The following is a 19,503-nucleotide window of genomic DNA, read 5'->3' on the forward strand; positions in this document are numbered from 1 at the left end:
AAAAAATAATTTTATTCTTTGTTTTGTGATTACAATGTGTCAGATTTGAAATGTGTATCCTGCCAGAGCTGGTGTTAGACCATGAACATGAGTGAGGATTTAACAGAGAGAAGAAAAGTCTTTATTATTTTGTTTACACCACAGCACCAGTGTGGGTGGGGTGGGTGAAGAGGCTATAAAGTAAACCCACCAGGATGTTTGAAAAAACACCCAATTGGGCAGGAAAATCGAATCGAAAAATCGATTCAATAGGCTAAATCGTATCAAAAAATATTTTTCTGAATCGGGCAGCACTAATGCATAGGGAAGGGGAGTACTTTGAAGGGGACCCAGTGAAATAAGTTGTAAGATTGTTTAATTAATTTTAATAAAATAAGTCCTGGAACTTTTTGAACAGACCTCATATTGAGAATTCTGATCTCTTTAGCATGTTTTGTACTTGTGTAATTGTTTATAAGGATAAATTTTTTAAAAACCTCAATAACCTGGTATATTGATTTCACAGGCAAACTTGAATGCAGAGAACATCAAATTAATCTCCTCAATACTATGTGCTGCTTTGTATCCCAATGTGGTCCAGGTAAGGTTATTATTTTTGTTGTATTTTGAGTCATCTCTCAGAAGGGATTGAAAAATTCCTCCAGGATTTGCTTGCCAGAGACAAAATGCATTGATATGTATTTCTGCCTCTCCCCCAATAATGTGTTGTGGTTTGTTTGTTTTTTATAGGGAGAAGGGCGAGTAGTACATGGTAAATACATTTCTTTCTTGACCATTACATGAATGGGCAGACCATATGGCCTATCTAGTCTTTGCTTAATTTTTCTGTCTCTATAGGATCTCTAGTAGATGACATGGATTAGCAGACTGGATAGGTCATATGCAAGCTAATATTCAGACTACGGGAGGCAGACCAGCTAACTCCCATAGTCGGAGCTGACCATGGATTTTCAAATACCGGGCTATTTCCTGTGATCAGCTTTGAATATCCAGTTTATTTTTAGCCAATGTAAACTTAACAGGTTAAGTCAATATTCAGCACTGGCTGGCTTCAGTCACACATATAGAGCATAGATAGCATCTGTTCAAATACAGGATAAATGACCACAAACTAAAAATACTAATGTAGATAAAAATTAAACTGAAACCCTAAGGTGCCAGATTGCACATGCAGTGCAAAACCAGAAAAATAGAAAGTGATGCATTTCCTCTTGTACAGTGCAAAATAACAGATGTAAATTCTCAAAACTGATATAATTCTGTCACTAAACTGAAAATAACATCATTCCTTACCTTTATTTTGCAATTCAGATTATATATTACAAGAAAATACAGTTTTAGCAAACGCAAGAATTTAATCAACCATACAATGAAAAATTTCACTCTTGCTTTAACCATATTATGTAAAACTAACCTATACTACGCAGAGCAGAGTTTAGATCAAGTATTCACTAGGGTGACTTGGAATCTTAAAATCTTCCCCATATTTACCCCAAATTGAGTAAATTATAAAAATGGACTATTAATTTCTAAGAGAGATTTCCAGCTAAGTTGGATTATTGAAAACATATTTAGCTGCTTGATAAGTAATAAAACATCTACATTGAAATCGCAGAAAAAAGTAGCACCAGTATCTAACAATTTTGGCATAAAATGAAGAAATTGTCTCCTTCTCAACTGAGCTCTTGAATCATCGGGAAATATCGTAATTTTTTTTACCACAATATGACACATCTTTCTTAGAAAAATATGCTTTCAAAACTGAATTTATCTTTTTCACTTGTAAAAGTGACCAATAATGTTGCTCTAGTAGAAATAATGTCTTAAGAACTTTCAAGAAATTGTGTCAAATTAACAATCATAGTTTGCCTTTCTTCTACTAAATCATCAAAGTTCAATTGTGGATTAGGAATTGGTTATCGAATAGAAAATAGAAGGTAGGGTTAAATGGAGGAGAGTAAACAGTGGAGTGCTGCAGGGATCTGTACTAGGACCAGTGCTATTTAACTTATTTATAAATGATCTGGCAATTAGAACAACGAGTGAGGTGATTAAATTTGCAGATGACACTAAACTGTCCATGTGGATTGTGAAAAATTGCAGGCAGACTTTAGGAAATTGGAAGACTGGGTGTCCAAGTGGCAGATGAAATTTAATGTGGACAAGTGCAAAGTGATGCACATTGGGAAGAATAACCCAAATCACAGATACCGGATGTTATGGTCCACCTTGGGGGTTAGCGTCCAAGAAACGGATCAGGGTGTCATTGTAGATAATACGATGAAACCTTTTGCTCAATGTGTGGCGGCAGCCAAAAAAAGTAAACAAGATGCAAGAATTATTTTTTTAAAAAGGGATGGTTAACAAGACTAAGAGTGTTATAATGTCTTTGTATTGCTCTCTAGTGCAACCTCACCTAGAATACTGCGTTCAGTTCTAGTCTCCTTATTTCCAGAAAGATATAGTGGCACTAGAAAAAGTTCAAAGAAGAGCGACTAAGATGAGAAAGGGGATGGAACATCTCTCGTATGAGGAAAGACTAAAACAGTTAGGGCTCTTCAGCTTGGAAAAGAGATGGCTGAGGGGAGATATGATTGAAGTCTACAAAATCCTGAGTGAAGTAGAACGGGTACAAATGGATCGATTTTTCACTCTGTCAAACTCGTGATGAAATTGACAACAGTGTGTGACCAGTGGCTCTTCCATTCTTTTAGTATTCACGCAGGAGCGATGTTCCAAAATCCGCTTCCTCAGCATGCATGTGGTCTACCCTACATACAGCAAAGGACATGGGCACTAGATCACAGACTGGTCCACTTGTCATGCAAGATGTTTCCTGTCTCAAAACATATCTTTTCTCATTCAGAGGATGAACATAAACCTCTATCTTTTCCATATTTTCATACATTGAGCACTGCCTCATATGCTTCTGAAGTATGCGATGTCTTTGGTAAGTGCTAATTGATCCCATATTGTCTCGATTTTTGTTAGTTTGGACGCTGTGAAGGTAGTGTCATCATTGCTATTAGTAAGGAAGTGTACATTGGTCAGTTGATTTACTAACCAGAATAATTTGTTCATATTTGGTGTGTCTTTTCTAATTATATTGGAGTAGTATACTGCCTTCATTTGGATATTAGAGTTTTGTATTCTGAGATTTTTCTCCATCAGTTGTGCTTGTTTTCTGTGCTAGGGTGACATCTCCAGTAGCGCTCTAGTCGTTGGCAGGATCGTTTCAAAGAGGATAGTTCTCAATGAAACCATTTCTCTGAAGATCTTTGAATTTTCTTTTTGCATTTGGTTGAGGCTAATTTGTCCATGTTTATAGAAGATCATTTTTGCCTGTTTATTTTGGTATTTTGTATTTATTGAGGTATTTTGCTTTTCTTATCTAATATAATAAAATGATAGGCCGCGCATGCGCACTAAAAAAAAGTGTTCCCTGAACTGTCGCGAAAATAAGAGTGCGCATGCGCGGGTTAAACGTCACCGAACTCTTCCTCCTCCACCATGCCATGCCAGCCATGTCTGCCGCCAGCCTCGAACTCCTGGGGGCCGGCGGCACGAGTCAGCCGGTGCTGAGGACCCGCCTCCCGCTTCCGCCCTACACGGCGACGCCAGACACCGCCCGGCCGGTGCTGAGGACCCGCCTCCCACTTCCGCCCTAGGGCTTACCACCGCTGCCGCAAGCTGAGAGGGAGAGCGGGGCTGGCACGGCCGCTCACTCTCTGCGGGGCTAACAGCCTCCGAAGCTCCTCAGAAGTCTGTCTCGCCCCCTTGAAAAGGGCTCGCCTCCTTGCTCGCGCACATCTCCATCAAGGAAAAACAGCAATACTGGCCCAAGTTTATTTTAAAGTTTAAAGCCGCTGCGGCGGCTCCTCTCATTAGCCACACCTGCGTTGGAGAAGGCTTCCGACGCAGACAGCGATAGTGCGAGGAGCCGCCGCAGCGGCTTTACACTTTAAAAATAAACTTTGGCCGGTAGTGCTGTTTTTCGTGATGCAGGTCTGCGTGAGCTCTCCCAGAGTCTGGCCCGCACCAAAACACGCTCCTACGGCAGTAGGCTAGCGTGACTGCGCCCTTGGCCAAGAGCTACGTGGAGCACTGTGTTACATGTGCGGTGGTGAGAGCAACGGCAGGAGGGTGTCCGAGGTGCTGCGAGGCATCCAACTGCTACTGCTGCACAGGGAAGTGGAGGGGGAGAGGGAAAAGGGGCTGCTTTGGGGGAGGGGTGTGCTGGGGTCAGGCAGCAATCTTGGTTTTCGGGGGGGGGGGGCAGAGAGAGATAGGCAGGGTGGGCCAGGGAGAGAGACAGAGAGATAGAAAGAAAGACAGACAAGGGGCCAGGGAGAGACACAGACAGAAAGAATGACAAACAGACAGGGGGCCAGAGAGACAGACAGACAGCAGCCAAGGAACGAGAAAGAAAGACAGACAGGGGGTCAGGGAGAGACAGACAGTGGCAAAAGAGAGAGAGACAAAGAAAAAAAGACAGCGGCCAAGCAGAGAGAGAGGGAGAAAGAAAGACAGACAGCGGCTAAGGAGACAAAGGGACAGACATTTATTCTAGCACCCGTTAATGTAACGGGCTTAAAGACTAGTATAGTATACTATGCAACACTTGTTGGTTTTATTTACAGAATGGCATAATCCCCCAAACTGAAGCTATTATATATGCAGTTATTCATCTGTGATGCTTTATGTAAACTGTGTGTATTTCTTCCCAGTAGTTCTTGCCTTCTCTGCTCTTATAATAATAATAATAATTTATTTCTTATATACCGCTATACCGTGAAGTTCGAAGCGGTTTACAATAAAGATACATTTGACAGTACATGGGATGCAAGTGGGTTACAGTAAAGATATATTTTGTCAGTACATGGGATGCAAGTGGGTTACAATACAAGTGGTTTACTATCGAGGTGCATTTTGTCAGTGTAAGGGATACAGGTGGGTTACCATAAAGATACATTTAGTCAGTACATGGGTTACAATAAAGATACGTTTTGTCAGTACATGGGGTGCAGGTGGGTTACAATAAAGATACATTATGTCAGTACATGAGATTCAAGGTGGAAAGTATAATTAGTTTCGGGCCTTGGAATTAGGGGGCGAGGTGGAAGGATCATGGCGAGGAAGAGTTGGGTATGGGAATTTAGAATTTGTTAAATAGTCGAGTTTTCAGGGATTTTCTAAAGTCCGTGTATGTAGTGGCCTCAAGTATGGGCTTTCCAAGCCATGTGTTCAGCCTAGCTGCCTGGAATGATAACATTCTATCTAGAAACTTTTTGTATTGGTAAGATTTCAAAGAGGGGTAATTAAATAGGTTTGTTCTGCGAGTGCTCTTGTTGGACTCGTTGGGGGAGAACTGGGAGATTAGGTAAGCTGGAAGAATCCCAAAGACAGCTTTGTAGCAAAAACAAGCAAACTTGAAGAGGACTCTGGGTTCTGCGGGTAACCAGTGGAGTTTCTGATAATAAGGGGAAATGTGTTCCCATTTTTTTAAACCGTGGATTAGACATTCCTCAACACATTCTTTATTTTGAGCACAGCTACCTGACAGCTCTGCTTTGTAACTAAAATCAGTGGTTGAGGTTCCCAAATTGTGGATCAGGACCCCAGATGGGGGGATCAACATTATCAGTGGGCAAAGGTTGCCGAAACGGGGCTGCTTCCCCTTTCCCTGGGCCTTCAGAGTGATCCATGGCCAGTAGTGTAAGGGAAACGGGATGGGATTTGATATACTGCCTTTATGTGGTTCCAATCAGAGCAGTTTATATATTACATACATTGTACTTGGAGCGATGAAGGGTTAAATGACCATTAAGCGCCACTCCTATGTAGGCTGAAACCCTTGCAGAGTCCCCCGGTCTGTGAGCACACAGGACCCTATGTTGACAGTCTCTGAGCCTGAGATCCTGTGCAAAAGGAAAGAATAAACCAGTCACAAAAGTGTGTATGTATATGTATGTGTGAATATATTATATATGTATATATTATAGGTTTGCAGTTGTGAGATTGTATATGTATATTATATATATGCAATCTCTCATAACTGCAAATCTAGCAGCCTTCTTAGACTGACTTCTAAATTCCCTTCTCAGCTCCAGCTTGTTTTATCAGCACGAGAGCACATTCCATGCATTCTATTACATGATAACAAATTTGGTGAACAATATGCTCCTTTCCTTTCTCATACATTGCTTATAGCATTTACATCTAACCTTATCTTCTTTGTCTAGACTGCACACAAATTTCCTCCCTTATGCCTGGTTAATCCCAAGGTCCTGTATAGTAAATTCAATTTCAGTAGTTACAGATAACATAATATTCACAGCTTATTCTCTCCAAGGTTACAGCTCATATCAGAAGAACTTAACAAATCTTTATGTCTGACACACTCTCCACTTCTTCCTGGTTCCCTACCGGATCTCTCTCCATTTCTTCTTGGTCCCCTAATGGACTCTTTTTACACTACTGTTGTCACCTTCATGCTTTAGATAAGTAGAGGGAGGAGGGAATGGGAGTCTGCTATTTTGTTTTCCTCATCATCTGGGGGTTACAGGAATTTTTAAATATTTAGATGGGCCCATATTGGTTAAAAGTCTTGGAAACACTGTTAATGATATTGATCATAGTAGGAGAAGGGAACGGACTTACATTTTGATTTTACTAGCTGCTAAATGTGATAAAAACTGAAGTCTTTGATGGAAAAATAGCATCCTTGCAACATTAAATTAATCTGTTTTATGAATGTACTGTATGAAGGCTCTTAGGTCTTTCCTGTGTTTTGTGGAGTTCTTTTCATTATATATTAATTTTTTAATTGCAAACCATTTAGAGCTGACATATGCTTTAGTAGTATATCAAGTTTTAATAAACATAAACATTAAATCATATATACAATATATGCTTTATGGTTTTTAATTTTATTTTAAGGTGAAAGTCCCAGAAGAAAATTATCACCAAACCAGTACAGGAGCAATAAAAATGTTACCAAAGGCCGAAGAGCTGAGGTTTGTCACCAAGAATGATGGCTACATACATATTCATCCTTCCTCTGTGAACTTTCAGGTCAGGATGCACACATTTTTTTCTTTGCAGTCACTGAAATTTTACCTACAACAGGTTATATTAAAAAAACAAAACAAAACCCAGGATGAGTAAACATAATCTGGAATATAACTAGGTCAGAAACAAAAAATAAGTGGAAAGCCTATGGGGCTCATAATCGAAAGAGAAAAACGTCCAAAAACCGGCCTAAGTCGGCGCTTGGACGAACATTTCTCAAAAACGTCCAAGCGCCGAAAATAAAAACGGGTTTTGGACATATTTCTAAACGACCTAGGCCTTCATAGTGCCGCTCAACGTCCAAAGCTAAACGGGGCATTTCGGGAGGCATGTCGAGGGCGGGATTGGGCGGGACGTGGGCTGGCTTAGACTTAGTCGTACAGCATGTATAACCGAAAATTATACAGCCCAGGATCGACGGAACTTGGACATTGTGACTTAGACCATGTTTTACAAAAACCCACCTAAACTCACCAGATAAGCACTGCAAACACATAACACAGACCCCCACACACTACCCCAGTGATCACTAACCCCCCCCCCAACCCCCATAAAAATTTTATTCACAACTTTAAATTTCAGCCTCCAGACCATCATCACCTGGCCGCCGGGCATAGGAAAGCCTAGTCGTCCAGCCCAGAGGCAGCTTAAGTCATCTTGGGGGTGGGTTAGGGACCCATAGAGAGGAGGACCCACGCCCATAAGTCCCTGTAATCACTGCATTGATACTTAAACATGTGCACTGCCCTATACACCCCAAAAAACCTTTTTTACTGGCATATAAGTGGCTCCTGCTGCCATAAGGGCTATTGGGGTGGTAGATAAGTGGGTCTAGGGGATTCTGGAGGTGGTTTGGGGGGCTCACTGTCACCTTAAGGGAGCTGTAGTGAGGAGAAGCCATGGCACCCTTTTTGGGAAGTTCACAGCAGTGCCCTGTAAGGTATCCCACTATTTAGGTGCCATGTCTGGGTGTGCAGTCCATCACTTTGCAGACCCCTCCCACGTCCAACAGGGTTTGTTTTAGGCATTTTGGACCTGGACGGAAAGTTGGACGGAAATGTGGTATAAAGTTTAGTGGCTTGGACGATCAGATCGGCAGGACGTATAATTAGACGATTTTCAAAAGTAAAAAAAAGTTGGACGTATCTTTCGAAAATGTGTCTTCTTTAGCACTCTCCAGACCAGTAGAGGTTAATCTTTACAAATGGGTATATATCCAATCATGACCAGCAGGTGGAGACTGAAAACAAAACTGTGGGACAGTATATAATATACTCCCTTCTCTATTTACCTCAGTCTTCTTTCAGTCTCCAGCAGGTGTTGAGTGATCTGTACCCATCTCCCTTGGTAGGGCTGTTGGAATTTGTTTAGGGGGTTTCTAGTCCCTATTTTTGGCCGGACAGAGCTTGGGCGGGCCCTGTTTGGGGGTCCGTCCGACCTCGGGGGTGTCAAACCCGGCGGGTCTCGAGCGGGGTCCCTCTCCCCACTTCCTCCACCTCCCCACATTTTTCTAGAGGAGCCTCAGCAGTAAGCCTTGCCCCCTAAATCAAGCAAGGCATATTGCTTCGAGAGCCTGTGGAGTCTGTTCTGTAAAAAAAAAAAAAATCCTGAGGTAGTGCCGGTCTGCAGGGTTGCTTCCCTGTCAGTTTAATGTTTTTTACTGTATTTTTTCATCTAATCGGCACTTTGTTTCTAGCTAGGTCGCGTATGGAGCAATTGTGCCCTTCTCCGGGGGAGTGGGACACAATTAGGTCCAGCCGCGAGGCACTCGCGGCCGTACTGAACTAGGTAGTTTGGCCCGGTGATGTGGTGGAGCTCCGTCGGCAGCGGCTGCAGGCGCCCAGAGCTCCCCGCCGATGGTGCCTCACGAGTCGGCTGGGAGCAGTGGGGAAGCCCGGTCTTCCCCAACCGCCCACGGAGGGATTCCCCGAAGGATTCCCTCTCAGCTGATTTTTTGACAGCTGATGCCGACTTGCCTGTTTTAGCAGCTGGAACTGTTCAGGCTTCTCAGCCGCTACAGGCTATGGAGGGAGCATTTTTGGTGGGAAAGTTGCCATTTTCACAGTCTGGCCCCTCCATTTTGTCTTCCACCTCAGGTGACCTTCCCCCTGTATTGGAAAAACAGGGGCAGGTTTCTACTGGGTCCCCTGCTGTGGCAGGGAGTCCCTTGGGACCCTCGGGGGGTTTTTCCCCTGATTTCTTTTCTTCTTTGTGCAGAGCCTATTTTCAGGCGGCTGGGGGTCCCGGATGCGCCCAGGGGGTTTCGGGGAGCGGGGTTTCCTCCGCGCTCCCTGCGGCTTTGCCTCTCTCGTCTGTTGTGGCGTCCCCTCCTCCTCCTCCCTTGTCTTGGGACGAGGATTTATGGTCTGAGGAGCGTGTCGGTTTGGATGAGGACCTGGACCCTTTTGAGGATTTCCAGGACCCTCTCGAGGGGACGGCCGCTGGTGGCGGGTTGTCGGGTTTCCCGTCCTCCGTCGAAGAGGCGTCCGTGGTGCGCCTTTTTCAGAGAGATGAGCTACTGGACCTGATTCAACAGGTTTCTTCGGTGTTGCGTTTTGAGGATGCGCCGCCGGAGACTCCGCGTGTGGGGGACCCTCTGCTTCGGGGGATCCGTACCGTTTCTCACTCTTTTCCCATGCATCAGGATATTCGGGATATTGTACTGGAACAGTGGAAAACGCCGGAGGCGCCGTTTCGTTTGGCGCGCGTCATGGCTCGTTTGTATCCCATCCCAGAGGGGGATCGGGCTACTTTAACATCGCCAGTCGTAGATGCGGTGGTCTCGGCGATTTCTAAGCGGCATACCGTGCCTGTTGAGGGCGGTTCTGCCTTGCGGGACTCTGAGGAGCACAAGTTGGAGAACATTCTTAAGCAAAATTTTCAGGTCTCTGCCTTTGGGGTCCAGGCGGCTATTTGTGGGGGGCTGGTGGCTCGCGCCGTGTTTTGGTGGGCTGAGCGTGTCCTGGATCGGGAGTCTGATGACTGGTCTTTGGTGGATCAGGAGGTGGCGAAGATTGAGATGGCTGCCTCGTTCCTCTCAGATGCTCTTTACGACTTGGTGCGGATCTCGGCTAAGTCTATGGCCTTTGGCGTGGCCGCGCGGCGTATTTTGTGGCTGCGCGCTTGGTCGGCGGATGCTGCGTCCAAAGCTAAGCTTACTAAATTTCCCTTCCGGGGGTCTTTTTTGTTTGGGGAGGAATTAGATAAGTTGCTTCAGACTCTGACAGACTCAAAGGTGCCCCGTCTGCCTGAGGACCGTGCCCGCCCTGCATCTCGGGGTGGCACTGCCCGGGGGTGTTTGCGGGAGTTTCGCAAGTATCGCCCTGGGCGTGGGGCTGCTTCTTTTCCAGCTCCAGGGTTTTCCCGGGGTCAGTTCTTCCAGCGCATGCAGCCCTTTCGGGGGGCCCGTCGGGGGGCAGGGAATCCCTCCGCCGGTTCCCCCGCTTCCCGTCCTGCACAATGACTCCTTGCCGACGCCCCCTTTGGTTCCGGTGGGGGTCCGGCTGCGCGACTTTTTCCCCAAATGGGCCGAGATCACGTCCGATCAGTGGGTCCTGGAGGTGGTGCAGGACGGTTATGCCCTGGAGTTCACCCGCTCTCTGCCGGACCTTTTCCTAGCCTCTCCATGTCAGACTCCTTGGAAGACGCAGGCTTTTCGCCAGACCCTTCAGCGCTTGCTAGATCTCAAGGCAGTTGTTCCAGTGCCCCCTCCGGAGTGGGGCACCGGCAGGTACTCCATTTACTTTGTGGTGCCCAAGAAGGAGGGGACCTTTCGGCCCATCCTGGATTTGAAGGGGGTCAACAGGGCTCTCAAGATTCCCTCTTTTTGCATGGAAACTCTGCGGTCGGTCATTCTGGCGGTTCAGCCGGGGGAGTTTCTCACTTCTCTCGATCTGACGGAGGCCTACTTGCATGTTCCCATTCGGGCCTCTCATCAGCGCTTCCTTCGCTTTGCGATCTTGGGTCAGTACTATCAGTTCTGTGCGCTTCCCTTTGGTCTGGCCACGGCTCCCCGGACGTTCACCAAGGTGATGGTGGTCGTCGCGGCGGCCTTGCGCTCGGAGGGCATTCTGGTGCACCCCTACCTGGACGACTGGTTGATTCGGGCAAAGTCGTTGCAGGAGAGCTCCCGGGTTACGGCTCGGGTGGTGGAGTTTCTCCGGTCGCTGGGCTGGGTGGTCAACCTTTCCAAGAGTCGGTTGGTCCCAGCTCAGCGTCTGGAGTACCTTGGGGTTCTGTTCGACACCTCCTTGGGGAAGGTCTTCTTTCCAGGGGCCCGGGTGAGCAAATTGCAATCTCAGATTCGCCTGCTTTTGGCGTCCCGGTGTCCTCGGGCGCGAGCTTTCCTCCAAGTCTTGGGGTCGATGGCGGCGTCCCTGGACGTGGTGAGGTGGGCGCGGGCCCACATGCGTCCTCTTCGGTATGCTCTGCTCCGGAGGTGGTCACCCCAGAGGCACGGTTTGGAGGTTCCTGTCCCCCAGCGAGGCGTGGCGCACTGCAATCTGCGTTGGTGGCTCCGGACCCCTCACCTGGTTCAGGGGGTGGGTCTGGATCTCCCGCAGTGGACGGTGCTCCTTACGGATGCGAATCTCCTCAGTTGGGGGGCTCAGTGTTTGGGTCACTCAGCTCAGGGCACCTGGTCCACGGAGGAGGCCTCCTGGTCGATCAACGTGTTGGAGACCAGAGCGGTCCGTCTGGCGCTGTTAGCTTTCCGCTCCCTTTGGTTGGGCAAGTCAGTCAGAGTCCTGTCGGACAATGCCGCGGCGGTGGCTTATGTCAATCGTCAGGGGGGCACCAAGAGCACTCAAGTGGCGCAGGAGGCGGCTTGGCTCATGCTTTGGGCGGAGTCCCATCTTCTGGACCTCTCGGCCTCTCACATAGCCGGGGTAGAAAATGTTCAGGCGGACTTCCTCAGTCGTCACTTCTTGGATCCAGGAGAGTGGTGTCTCGGTTCCGTGGCGTTTCAGTTGATAGTGCAGGCTTGGGGGCAGCCCCTGATGGACCTGATGGCCACGAATGGCAACGCCAAAGTGCCCCGCTTCTTCAGTCGTCGCAGGGACAGTCTGGCCGAGGGTCTGGATGCTCTGGTCCAACCATGGCTGTTATATGTGTTCCCTCCTTGGCCATTAGTGGGCGGAGTACTTCTTCGCCTTGTTCACCATCCGGGTCTGGTGGTTCTGGTGGCTCCGGATTGGCCTCGACGTCCGTGGTATGCGGATCTGGTGAGGCATCTGGTGGCGGATCCTCTTCCTCTGCCTCTCTTGGACGATCTTCTGACGCAGGGTCCCATTCCCATGTTCGACCCGTCTCTCTTCTGTCTTACGGCTTGGCTCTTGAAAGGGGTCGCCTTAGTAAGAAGGGATATTCAGATAAGGTGATCTCTACGCTCTTGGGGTCCCGGAGGCTTTCTACCTCTCGGGCTTATGTGCGGGTTTGGCGTCTCTTTGAGGGGTGGTGCCAGGCGCGGGGAGTGGTCTCTTTTCGCGCTTCCCTGCCTACCATTCTAGAGTTCTTGCAGGATGGCCTGGATAGAGGCCTGGCTTGGTCTTCTCTCCGGGTTCAACTTGCGGCCCTGTCGGCTTTTCGAGGGTTGGTGACAGGTCAGCGTTTGTCGGCCATTCCTGATGTGATTCGCTTTTTGCAGGCGGCCAAGTTGCTCAGGCCTCCCCTACGGCTCTCTGTTCCCTCTTGGGATCTCAATCTGGTTCTCTCTGTTTTGGTGCGCCCGCCTTTCGAGCCGTTGGATGGCTGTTCTTTGAAGGACCTTACTCTGAAGGCGGTCTTTTTGGTGGCCATTATTTCCGCTAGGCGTGTTTCTGAGCTACAGGCTTTCTCTTGTAGGGCTCCCTTCTTGGAGTTTTCTAGGGAGCGGGTTGTCTTGCGGCCTGTTCCTTCCTTTCTGCCGAAAGTAGTTTCTCCTTTTCATGTCAATCAATCGGTGGTCCTCCCAGTCTTGGGTAGTCGGGAGGGCTCTTCTGAGCAACGGCAGCTGCGCAAGATGGATGTCGGTCGGGTCCTTCGCTCTTATGTGCAGCGGACCCGGGAATTCCGGAAATCCGATCATCTCTTTGTCCTTCTGGCGGGTCCTCGTCAGGGGGCTGGCGCTTCTAAGGCTACTATTGCGCACTGGATCAAGGAGACGATTGCTTCTGCTTATCTTCTGAGACAGAAGCCTGTTCCGGAGTTTCTCAAGGCTCATTCCACTCGGGGTCAGGCAGCTTCTTGGGCTGAGTCGTCGCTCGTGCCTCCAGTGGATATTTGTAAGGCTGCGGTTTGATCCTCCTTGCATTCCTAGAATGGTGGATTCCGCAAAAACCTCCTCTGGGAGAGCATTCCAGGTGTCCACCACTCATTGCGTGAAGCAGAACTTCCTGATATTTGTCCTGGACTTGTCCCCCCTTAGCTTCAGTCCATGTCCTCTTGTCCATGTCACATTGGACATTGTAAATAATTTTTTCCCTGCTCTATTTTGTCGATTCCTTTCAGTATTTTGAAAGTCTTGATCATATCCCCTCGCAGTCTCCTTTTCTCAAGGGAGAACAATCCCAGTCTCTTAAGTCGTTCCTCGTATTCCAAGTTCTCCATACCTTTTATTAGCTTCATTGCTCGTCTCTGCACCCTCTCCAGCATGTTTTATATCCTTCTTTAGGTTGGGAGATCAATGTTGGACACAGTATTCCAAGTGTGGTCTGACCATTGCCCTATAAAACGGCAGCATAACTTTCTCCGATCTACTCGTGATTCCTTTCTTTATCATGCCTAACATTCTATTTGCTTTCTTTGCCGCTGCCGCGCATTGTGCCAATGGTTTCAGGGTCCTATCTATCAGTATGCCCAGGTCCTTTTCTTGTTTGCTCTTACCCAGAGTTGCACCTGACATTCTATACTCGTGTTCCTTGTTCTTTCTGCCTAAATGCATTACTTTGTACTTTTCCACATTAAACTTCATCTGCCATTTCTCCGCCCATTTCTCCAACTGACACAAGTCACTCTGGAGTTCCTCGCTATCCTTCTGCGATCTGATTGCCCGGCATAGCTTTATGTCATCTGCAAACATGATGATCTCACTGGATGTTCCTTCTTCTAGGTCATTGATGAAAATATTAAATAAGATGGGCCCAGGGACACACTGCTAGTCACTTTTTTCCAGTCTGAGAACTTCCCATTTATGCCAATTCTCTGCTTTCTGTTCTCCAGCCATTTGCCTATCCATCTTAGTATATTTCCCTCTATTCCATGGCTTTGTAATTTCCCGAGAAGTCTTTCATGTGGAACCTTGTCGAACGCTTTCTGGAAGTCCAAGTATATTATGTCCACCGGTTCTCCACTATCAATTTGTTTGTTTGCAGAACATATAACATATAGAAAGGATAGAAGGTAATAATAAACATGGATACATATTCTGTTGATTAAGAATACAAAATTGTATCAGATGTTCAGGATTAATCAAAGGAGAGTCCTCTTCCAAAGATTGGAATTATGTAAATTAAGATATGCCATACCTAGGGCACTCAGTTTATTTATTAGACAACTGCGTGGCTTTGCTGAAATCTAAATCTACCAATCTAGCACTTTCCCTCTATCCAATTCTCTGGTCACCCAGTCAGAGAAATTGATTAGATTTGTCTGACAAGACCTGCCTCTAGTGAATCCATGTTGCTTTAGTGATATAGAGTGCCTAATAAAGGGTGATTGTACCCTTCCCTTCTAACTAAGTTTCTAGCCTGTTAAAGAAGATAAAAAAGAGCTAAGTATACCAGTGTGGAAGCTCATACAAGGCAGATGTTATAATATAGACACTAAGGGCTAGATTCAATAAGCAAACCGATCGTGTACCAATCAGTTTGCGACCTGATTCACTAATCTCTGTCCCAATCATCCTCCGATCCATGCATACAAATGAGGGGGAATGGCTTTGAAATGTAGGCAGGCAGCAATTCACTAACAACAACCCTGCAGTGCTGACTGGGCTGGCCGATCACAAACAAGCGACTGCTGGGGACCAGACGTTCATTGCTTTCCGACTGCCATCTCCTGCTCTCTGCCTGTTGTCTATCCTGACTTTCCAGCTCTCCCCCCGACTCTCCTGCAATTATCTCCTCTCCTGCTCCCTGCCACGACTCTCTGCCAACTTTCTCCTGCCGTCCTGCTCTGCCCCGAATCTCCTCTCCTGCTCCCTGCCCCAACTCTCTGCCAATTTGCTCCTGCTGGCCTGCTCTGCCCCAAGCACTGCCCTGGCCTTCCCCCGCAGTGTAATCCCACGGTTTGCTGGCCTAAAGTTAAAAAATAAGTTGTTGCTCTTCAACGCTTGCGCAGACTATCCACAAATGGTCTGCGCAGGCGTCAAGATAACTACAGAGTGATCTGGGCGCTCGGTTGGGGGCGTGATTCCGATTGCCCTCATTTGCATGACGGTGATTTGTGAATCAGCCCCCTGGACACGGATCGGATTCAATCCGTGCCCTTAATGAATCTAGCCCAAAATAGTTAGTTTATTCTTAGAAGACAAGCAAGATAAGTCTTCACTGACAGTTGACATCACCAGTAAAGCCTAGCCTGGGAAAGCTTCACTAGCTTAGACATCTCCAAAGCTTCTGGATTCATCTATTGTGTGTGCATATTTCTTTGCACCTACTGTTGTACGAGGACCACTTCAGTCTGTCTTTCCCAGGAACTGGTCAAACGAATCACCATAGCTTCTCTTCATGTCACTTTTTTTCAGTCTGAATGCTTTTATTTTATTTTATTTTATTTTATTTTTTTTAATGTGTAATAATTTTTATTAAACAGTATAGCAAGACAAGTACGTAAACAAGGATGTCAAGGTATATGATATTGCTTTTATTTTATATCCTGTCGATGTCATGCAGGTGTTCTCATGGTTTCTTACACGGCTGAAATCTACTTACAAGTTTTATTTTGTTTACTCTCCATCATCCAGCCAGGCCTACTTTAAGGATCTAGGGCAGCTGGTCAAGTATGTTTGGCAGTGACTCTGGCCTGCTCCCACTTTCCTCTGCTGACAGCTGGCTTACAAAAAAAAAACTCTGCCTTTAGCATATCTGACAGGGCCCCTCTAAACACTTGGACCCTAGTTTGCCTATGTTTTAAGCTTACTCAGCTTATGGACTTCACACTTTTTTGAAAATTGCCCCATGTCTTTTTAAGTTATTAATGCTATAATTGTTTGGTTTTTGTTGGGTTTTTTTTTTTCTGTTTTTTTTTTTATAATTCTTTATTCATTTTAAAACTTTCATCAAGTGTACAAATATTCATAATAAACACAATTAGTCCGAGCACTTGAACATCTTATCATTATAACTTATAAGTAGAAATGTAACCCTCCCCCCACCCAATACTAAATGGTGTATAATTAATAGAAAAATGGCATCTAATCATGACAGAAAGATGTTAATGGCTCCCATATTTTAATAAAATTTTTATAATTTCCATTCTGTACCGCTATTGATCTTTCCATTCTATATATGTGACATACTGAATTCCACCAAAAATTAAAATTAAGCCTACTATGCTAGAATTGTTTTATTCATGTGGAGTAACTGAGGTCCTTGGGAATGTGTTTTCCAGGTCAGACACTTTGAGAGCCCATACTTAGTGTATCATGAAAAAGTAAAGACTAGTCGTGTGTTTGTACGGGACTGCAGCATGGTGTCAGTCTACCCCCTGGTGTTGTTTAGCGGAGGACAGGTGAATATTGAGCTACGTAGTGGGGAGTTTGTCATTTCACTGGACAATGGATGGATCCGATTTGCAGCAGCTTCTTATCAGGTAAGATCCTCTAAATACTTTAAAAAACTTAAGTGTGTGAAAAGAACACAGGAGAGTAAACCAAAGCAGATTGTCTCTGATTCCTTGGGAAAGTATGACTTATCCCACAAAGGGCTTCTTAAGAATAGATTATGGCCATTATGTTCACAGCTTAGAGGCAGGATAACTTCGCCTTCCATAGTCGCACTTGTAGAGTGCCTTCAAGGGCAGCCCTTTCCGTCAATGCGCAGCCTCCAAACTCTTTCTGATGCGCCATCCTCCTTCCAATAGGCCACCTGCAGCTAGGGAACATCGATCCACTGCTGTCACTATCCTCCATCGCACTGCACCACAGCATGTAATCAGGCACAGGCAGACAAATGTGCATGATCCTTCGGCGATAGCATAGACCAGGTGTTTCCAACCTGCGGCCCAAGGTCCGCATGCGGTCCCATGAAGTATTTTGTGCGGCCCTGGTTGAGGGCGATGCAGTGTTTTCCTCTGCTGCCCCTGGGTGTTTACCGTCTTGCCGGCTCCCTCCTCTGTCTTGCTGCAGCGTTTGCATGTTTGTGCGGCCCCAGAAACATTTTTTTGGCCCAGGGAAGCCAAAAGGTTGGACACCCCTGGCATAGACCATCCACCCTACTCACCAGACCTTGCTTCATCTGGCTATTTTCTCTTTCCAAACCTTGAAAATTGTCACCCTTTCAAATTCTTGAGTGATTTGGAGGTGATTCCAGCAGCAGAGGAGTATTTCAGTGACCAGACATCAGAGCATTTTTTGAAAGGGTTACAGAAACTTCAGACACAATGTGCCAAGTATGTTGAACTTAGGGGTGAATATGTGGAATAACTTGTAAATTTCATGGCTCCACAAATTTCGTTCTTGGTAGGGCTGAGAACTTTTTAGCACTCCCTCATACTTTCTGAAATCACATATTAAACAATCCACATGTATAAATGCCATGCTCTACTTCTATAGTGGTCTTTATTGCACTTATTTATAAAATTCTATCCATTTATAGGCATGCATAATATGTAATGAGGGCAATTTCATTAGAGGATACCTCAGTTAATGAAGCAGGAAGTCCCCTATTTTATAGGTGCTTATGTGTCTTTGTAATATACTACCAAAAATCCTGCACAGATTGAATGCACGGATATAATGTGTGCCTGAGAGCAACTGTAAATGTTTGCATGTACTTTATGCTTATACATGTGTATTTTATAAAATATGCAGTAAATTATGACTCCGCTTATATTCTGTCCTAACTTCTCTTAGGAGTCACCTGCTCTCTTAGTATACACCATCTTGCACTGCACATACTTTTCTGAGGCATAGAAAAGATTTGTAAAATTATCAGCATTTTAGTTTTGTCATGAAATATTTGTGTATGTAAACCAATATAAAATATGTTATTTTCTACTCCATTTTATGCAGGTAGCAGAGCTGGTGAAAGAACTTCGATGTGAACTTGATCAGCTATTACAAGATAAAATTAAGAACCCAATGATGGATCTGTGCACATGCCCTCGAGGGTCTCGTATTATTGCCATGATTGTCAAGCTCGTAAGCACCCAGTAACACTTTACAAAGAACCAGCAGTTCAGTAGCTGGGCATGGGTAAAGAACAGCCACATGTAATATAAACAGTCCTTAGTACTGTGCCCAAGATGTTCTGAAGAAACAGAAGCTTGAACTGAAACATTTAAGAAGAGTTCCCAACTTCTGGATTTGATTCCACCTGTAGGATCATCTGTGCCCGGGATGTTCCCTTGTACAGTAGTATCATAAAAAAATGGAACTACTGGTCTGTTAATATAATAAGGCAAAATCCAGTAGCTCAGCTTTTCCCTGATGACCTATTTACTCTGTCATCCTGGAGGACGTCAGATGACTTTGTGTTAAATTGGTCTTGTGTTTACTTATCAGGCAGTTAGAAAGAAGAATAGCAAACCAGCAGCAACTAACTTTTAAAAGTTGTTTTTTGTTTTTGTGGGGTTTTTTTGCAGTATTAAAACTGTGGGAAAAATCACATATTGATATGAATGCTAAAGTTGGAGGTTTTTTTTTGGGGGGGGTTAATAAACTAAACCTGAATCCTATCTAAACTAGGAGTTAAGTTTGATAGGCATTAGTTTGCTTGATTGGTTTTGTGAATCAAAGAGCATGTCCTGTACACAATTAAGCAACAAGTACAAAAAGCACAAATAAAGAAAACAAACAAAAGCAAGGGAAGATGGTTAAATGGACATCTTTACTTGCTTTTGTTTGTTTTCTCTAATTGTGCTATACACAATGTAGCCTCATGTCTCATATGTGCTTGTATTACACTCCAGCTCTCTGTGTGCAGTAGCTTTGGCCATGGTCAACTACAAGGAGCATTCTGAAGTAGACCTCATTAAGGGGTCCTTTAACTAAGTGCAGCAAAAATTAATACATGGTAAACGCAAAGGCTCTGTGTTAATTGTTAGGGGCATGCCCAGCATGTCCTCTCCAGTTTCTGGACTGAGATGTTCCTTAGTGTGCAATTAGCGTGGATGCACTTAACACCTCCTCTTGTACAGGTGACAGCATGGGGTAAGTACCATGTCCTAACTGCAATATTCTCTGCCTATAAACCATTCAGTTCCTGCTTCCAAACAGAGCATGCTCATTCTACC

General features: G+C 45.6%; 1 protein-coding gene across 5 annotated transcripts in view; it reads left to right on the forward strand.

The window, feature by feature from the left end:
- The window catches only part of DHX57 (DExH-box helicase 57), a 125,486-nt gene extending 106,609 nt beyond the window's left edge, over positions 1–18,877 (forward strand). For all 5 annotated transcript variants that reach the window (XM_033937165.1, XM_033937166.1, XM_033937167.1 and 2 more), the window contains 4 exons: positions 506–580; positions 6,940–7,074; positions 16,660–16,860; positions 18,281–18,877. In XM_033937165.1, coding sequence (XP_033793056.1) covers positions 506–580; positions 6,940–7,074; positions 16,660–16,860; positions 18,281–18,424 — 555 coding nt within the window. In that variant the 3' untranslated portion in view covers positions 18,425–18,877. The remainder of the gene's footprint in view (positions 1–505; positions 581–6,939; positions 7,075–16,659; positions 16,861–18,280) is intronic.
- Positions 18,878–19,503: the final 626 nt, after the last annotated feature.

This window comes from Geotrypetes seraphini, chromosome 3, assembly GCF_902459505.1.
Source record: "Geotrypetes seraphini chromosome 3, aGeoSer1.1, whole genome shotgun sequence".
In the NCBI taxonomy this organism is placed as follows: domain Eukaryota; kingdom Metazoa; phylum Chordata; class Amphibia; order Gymnophiona; family Dermophiidae; genus Geotrypetes; species Geotrypetes seraphini.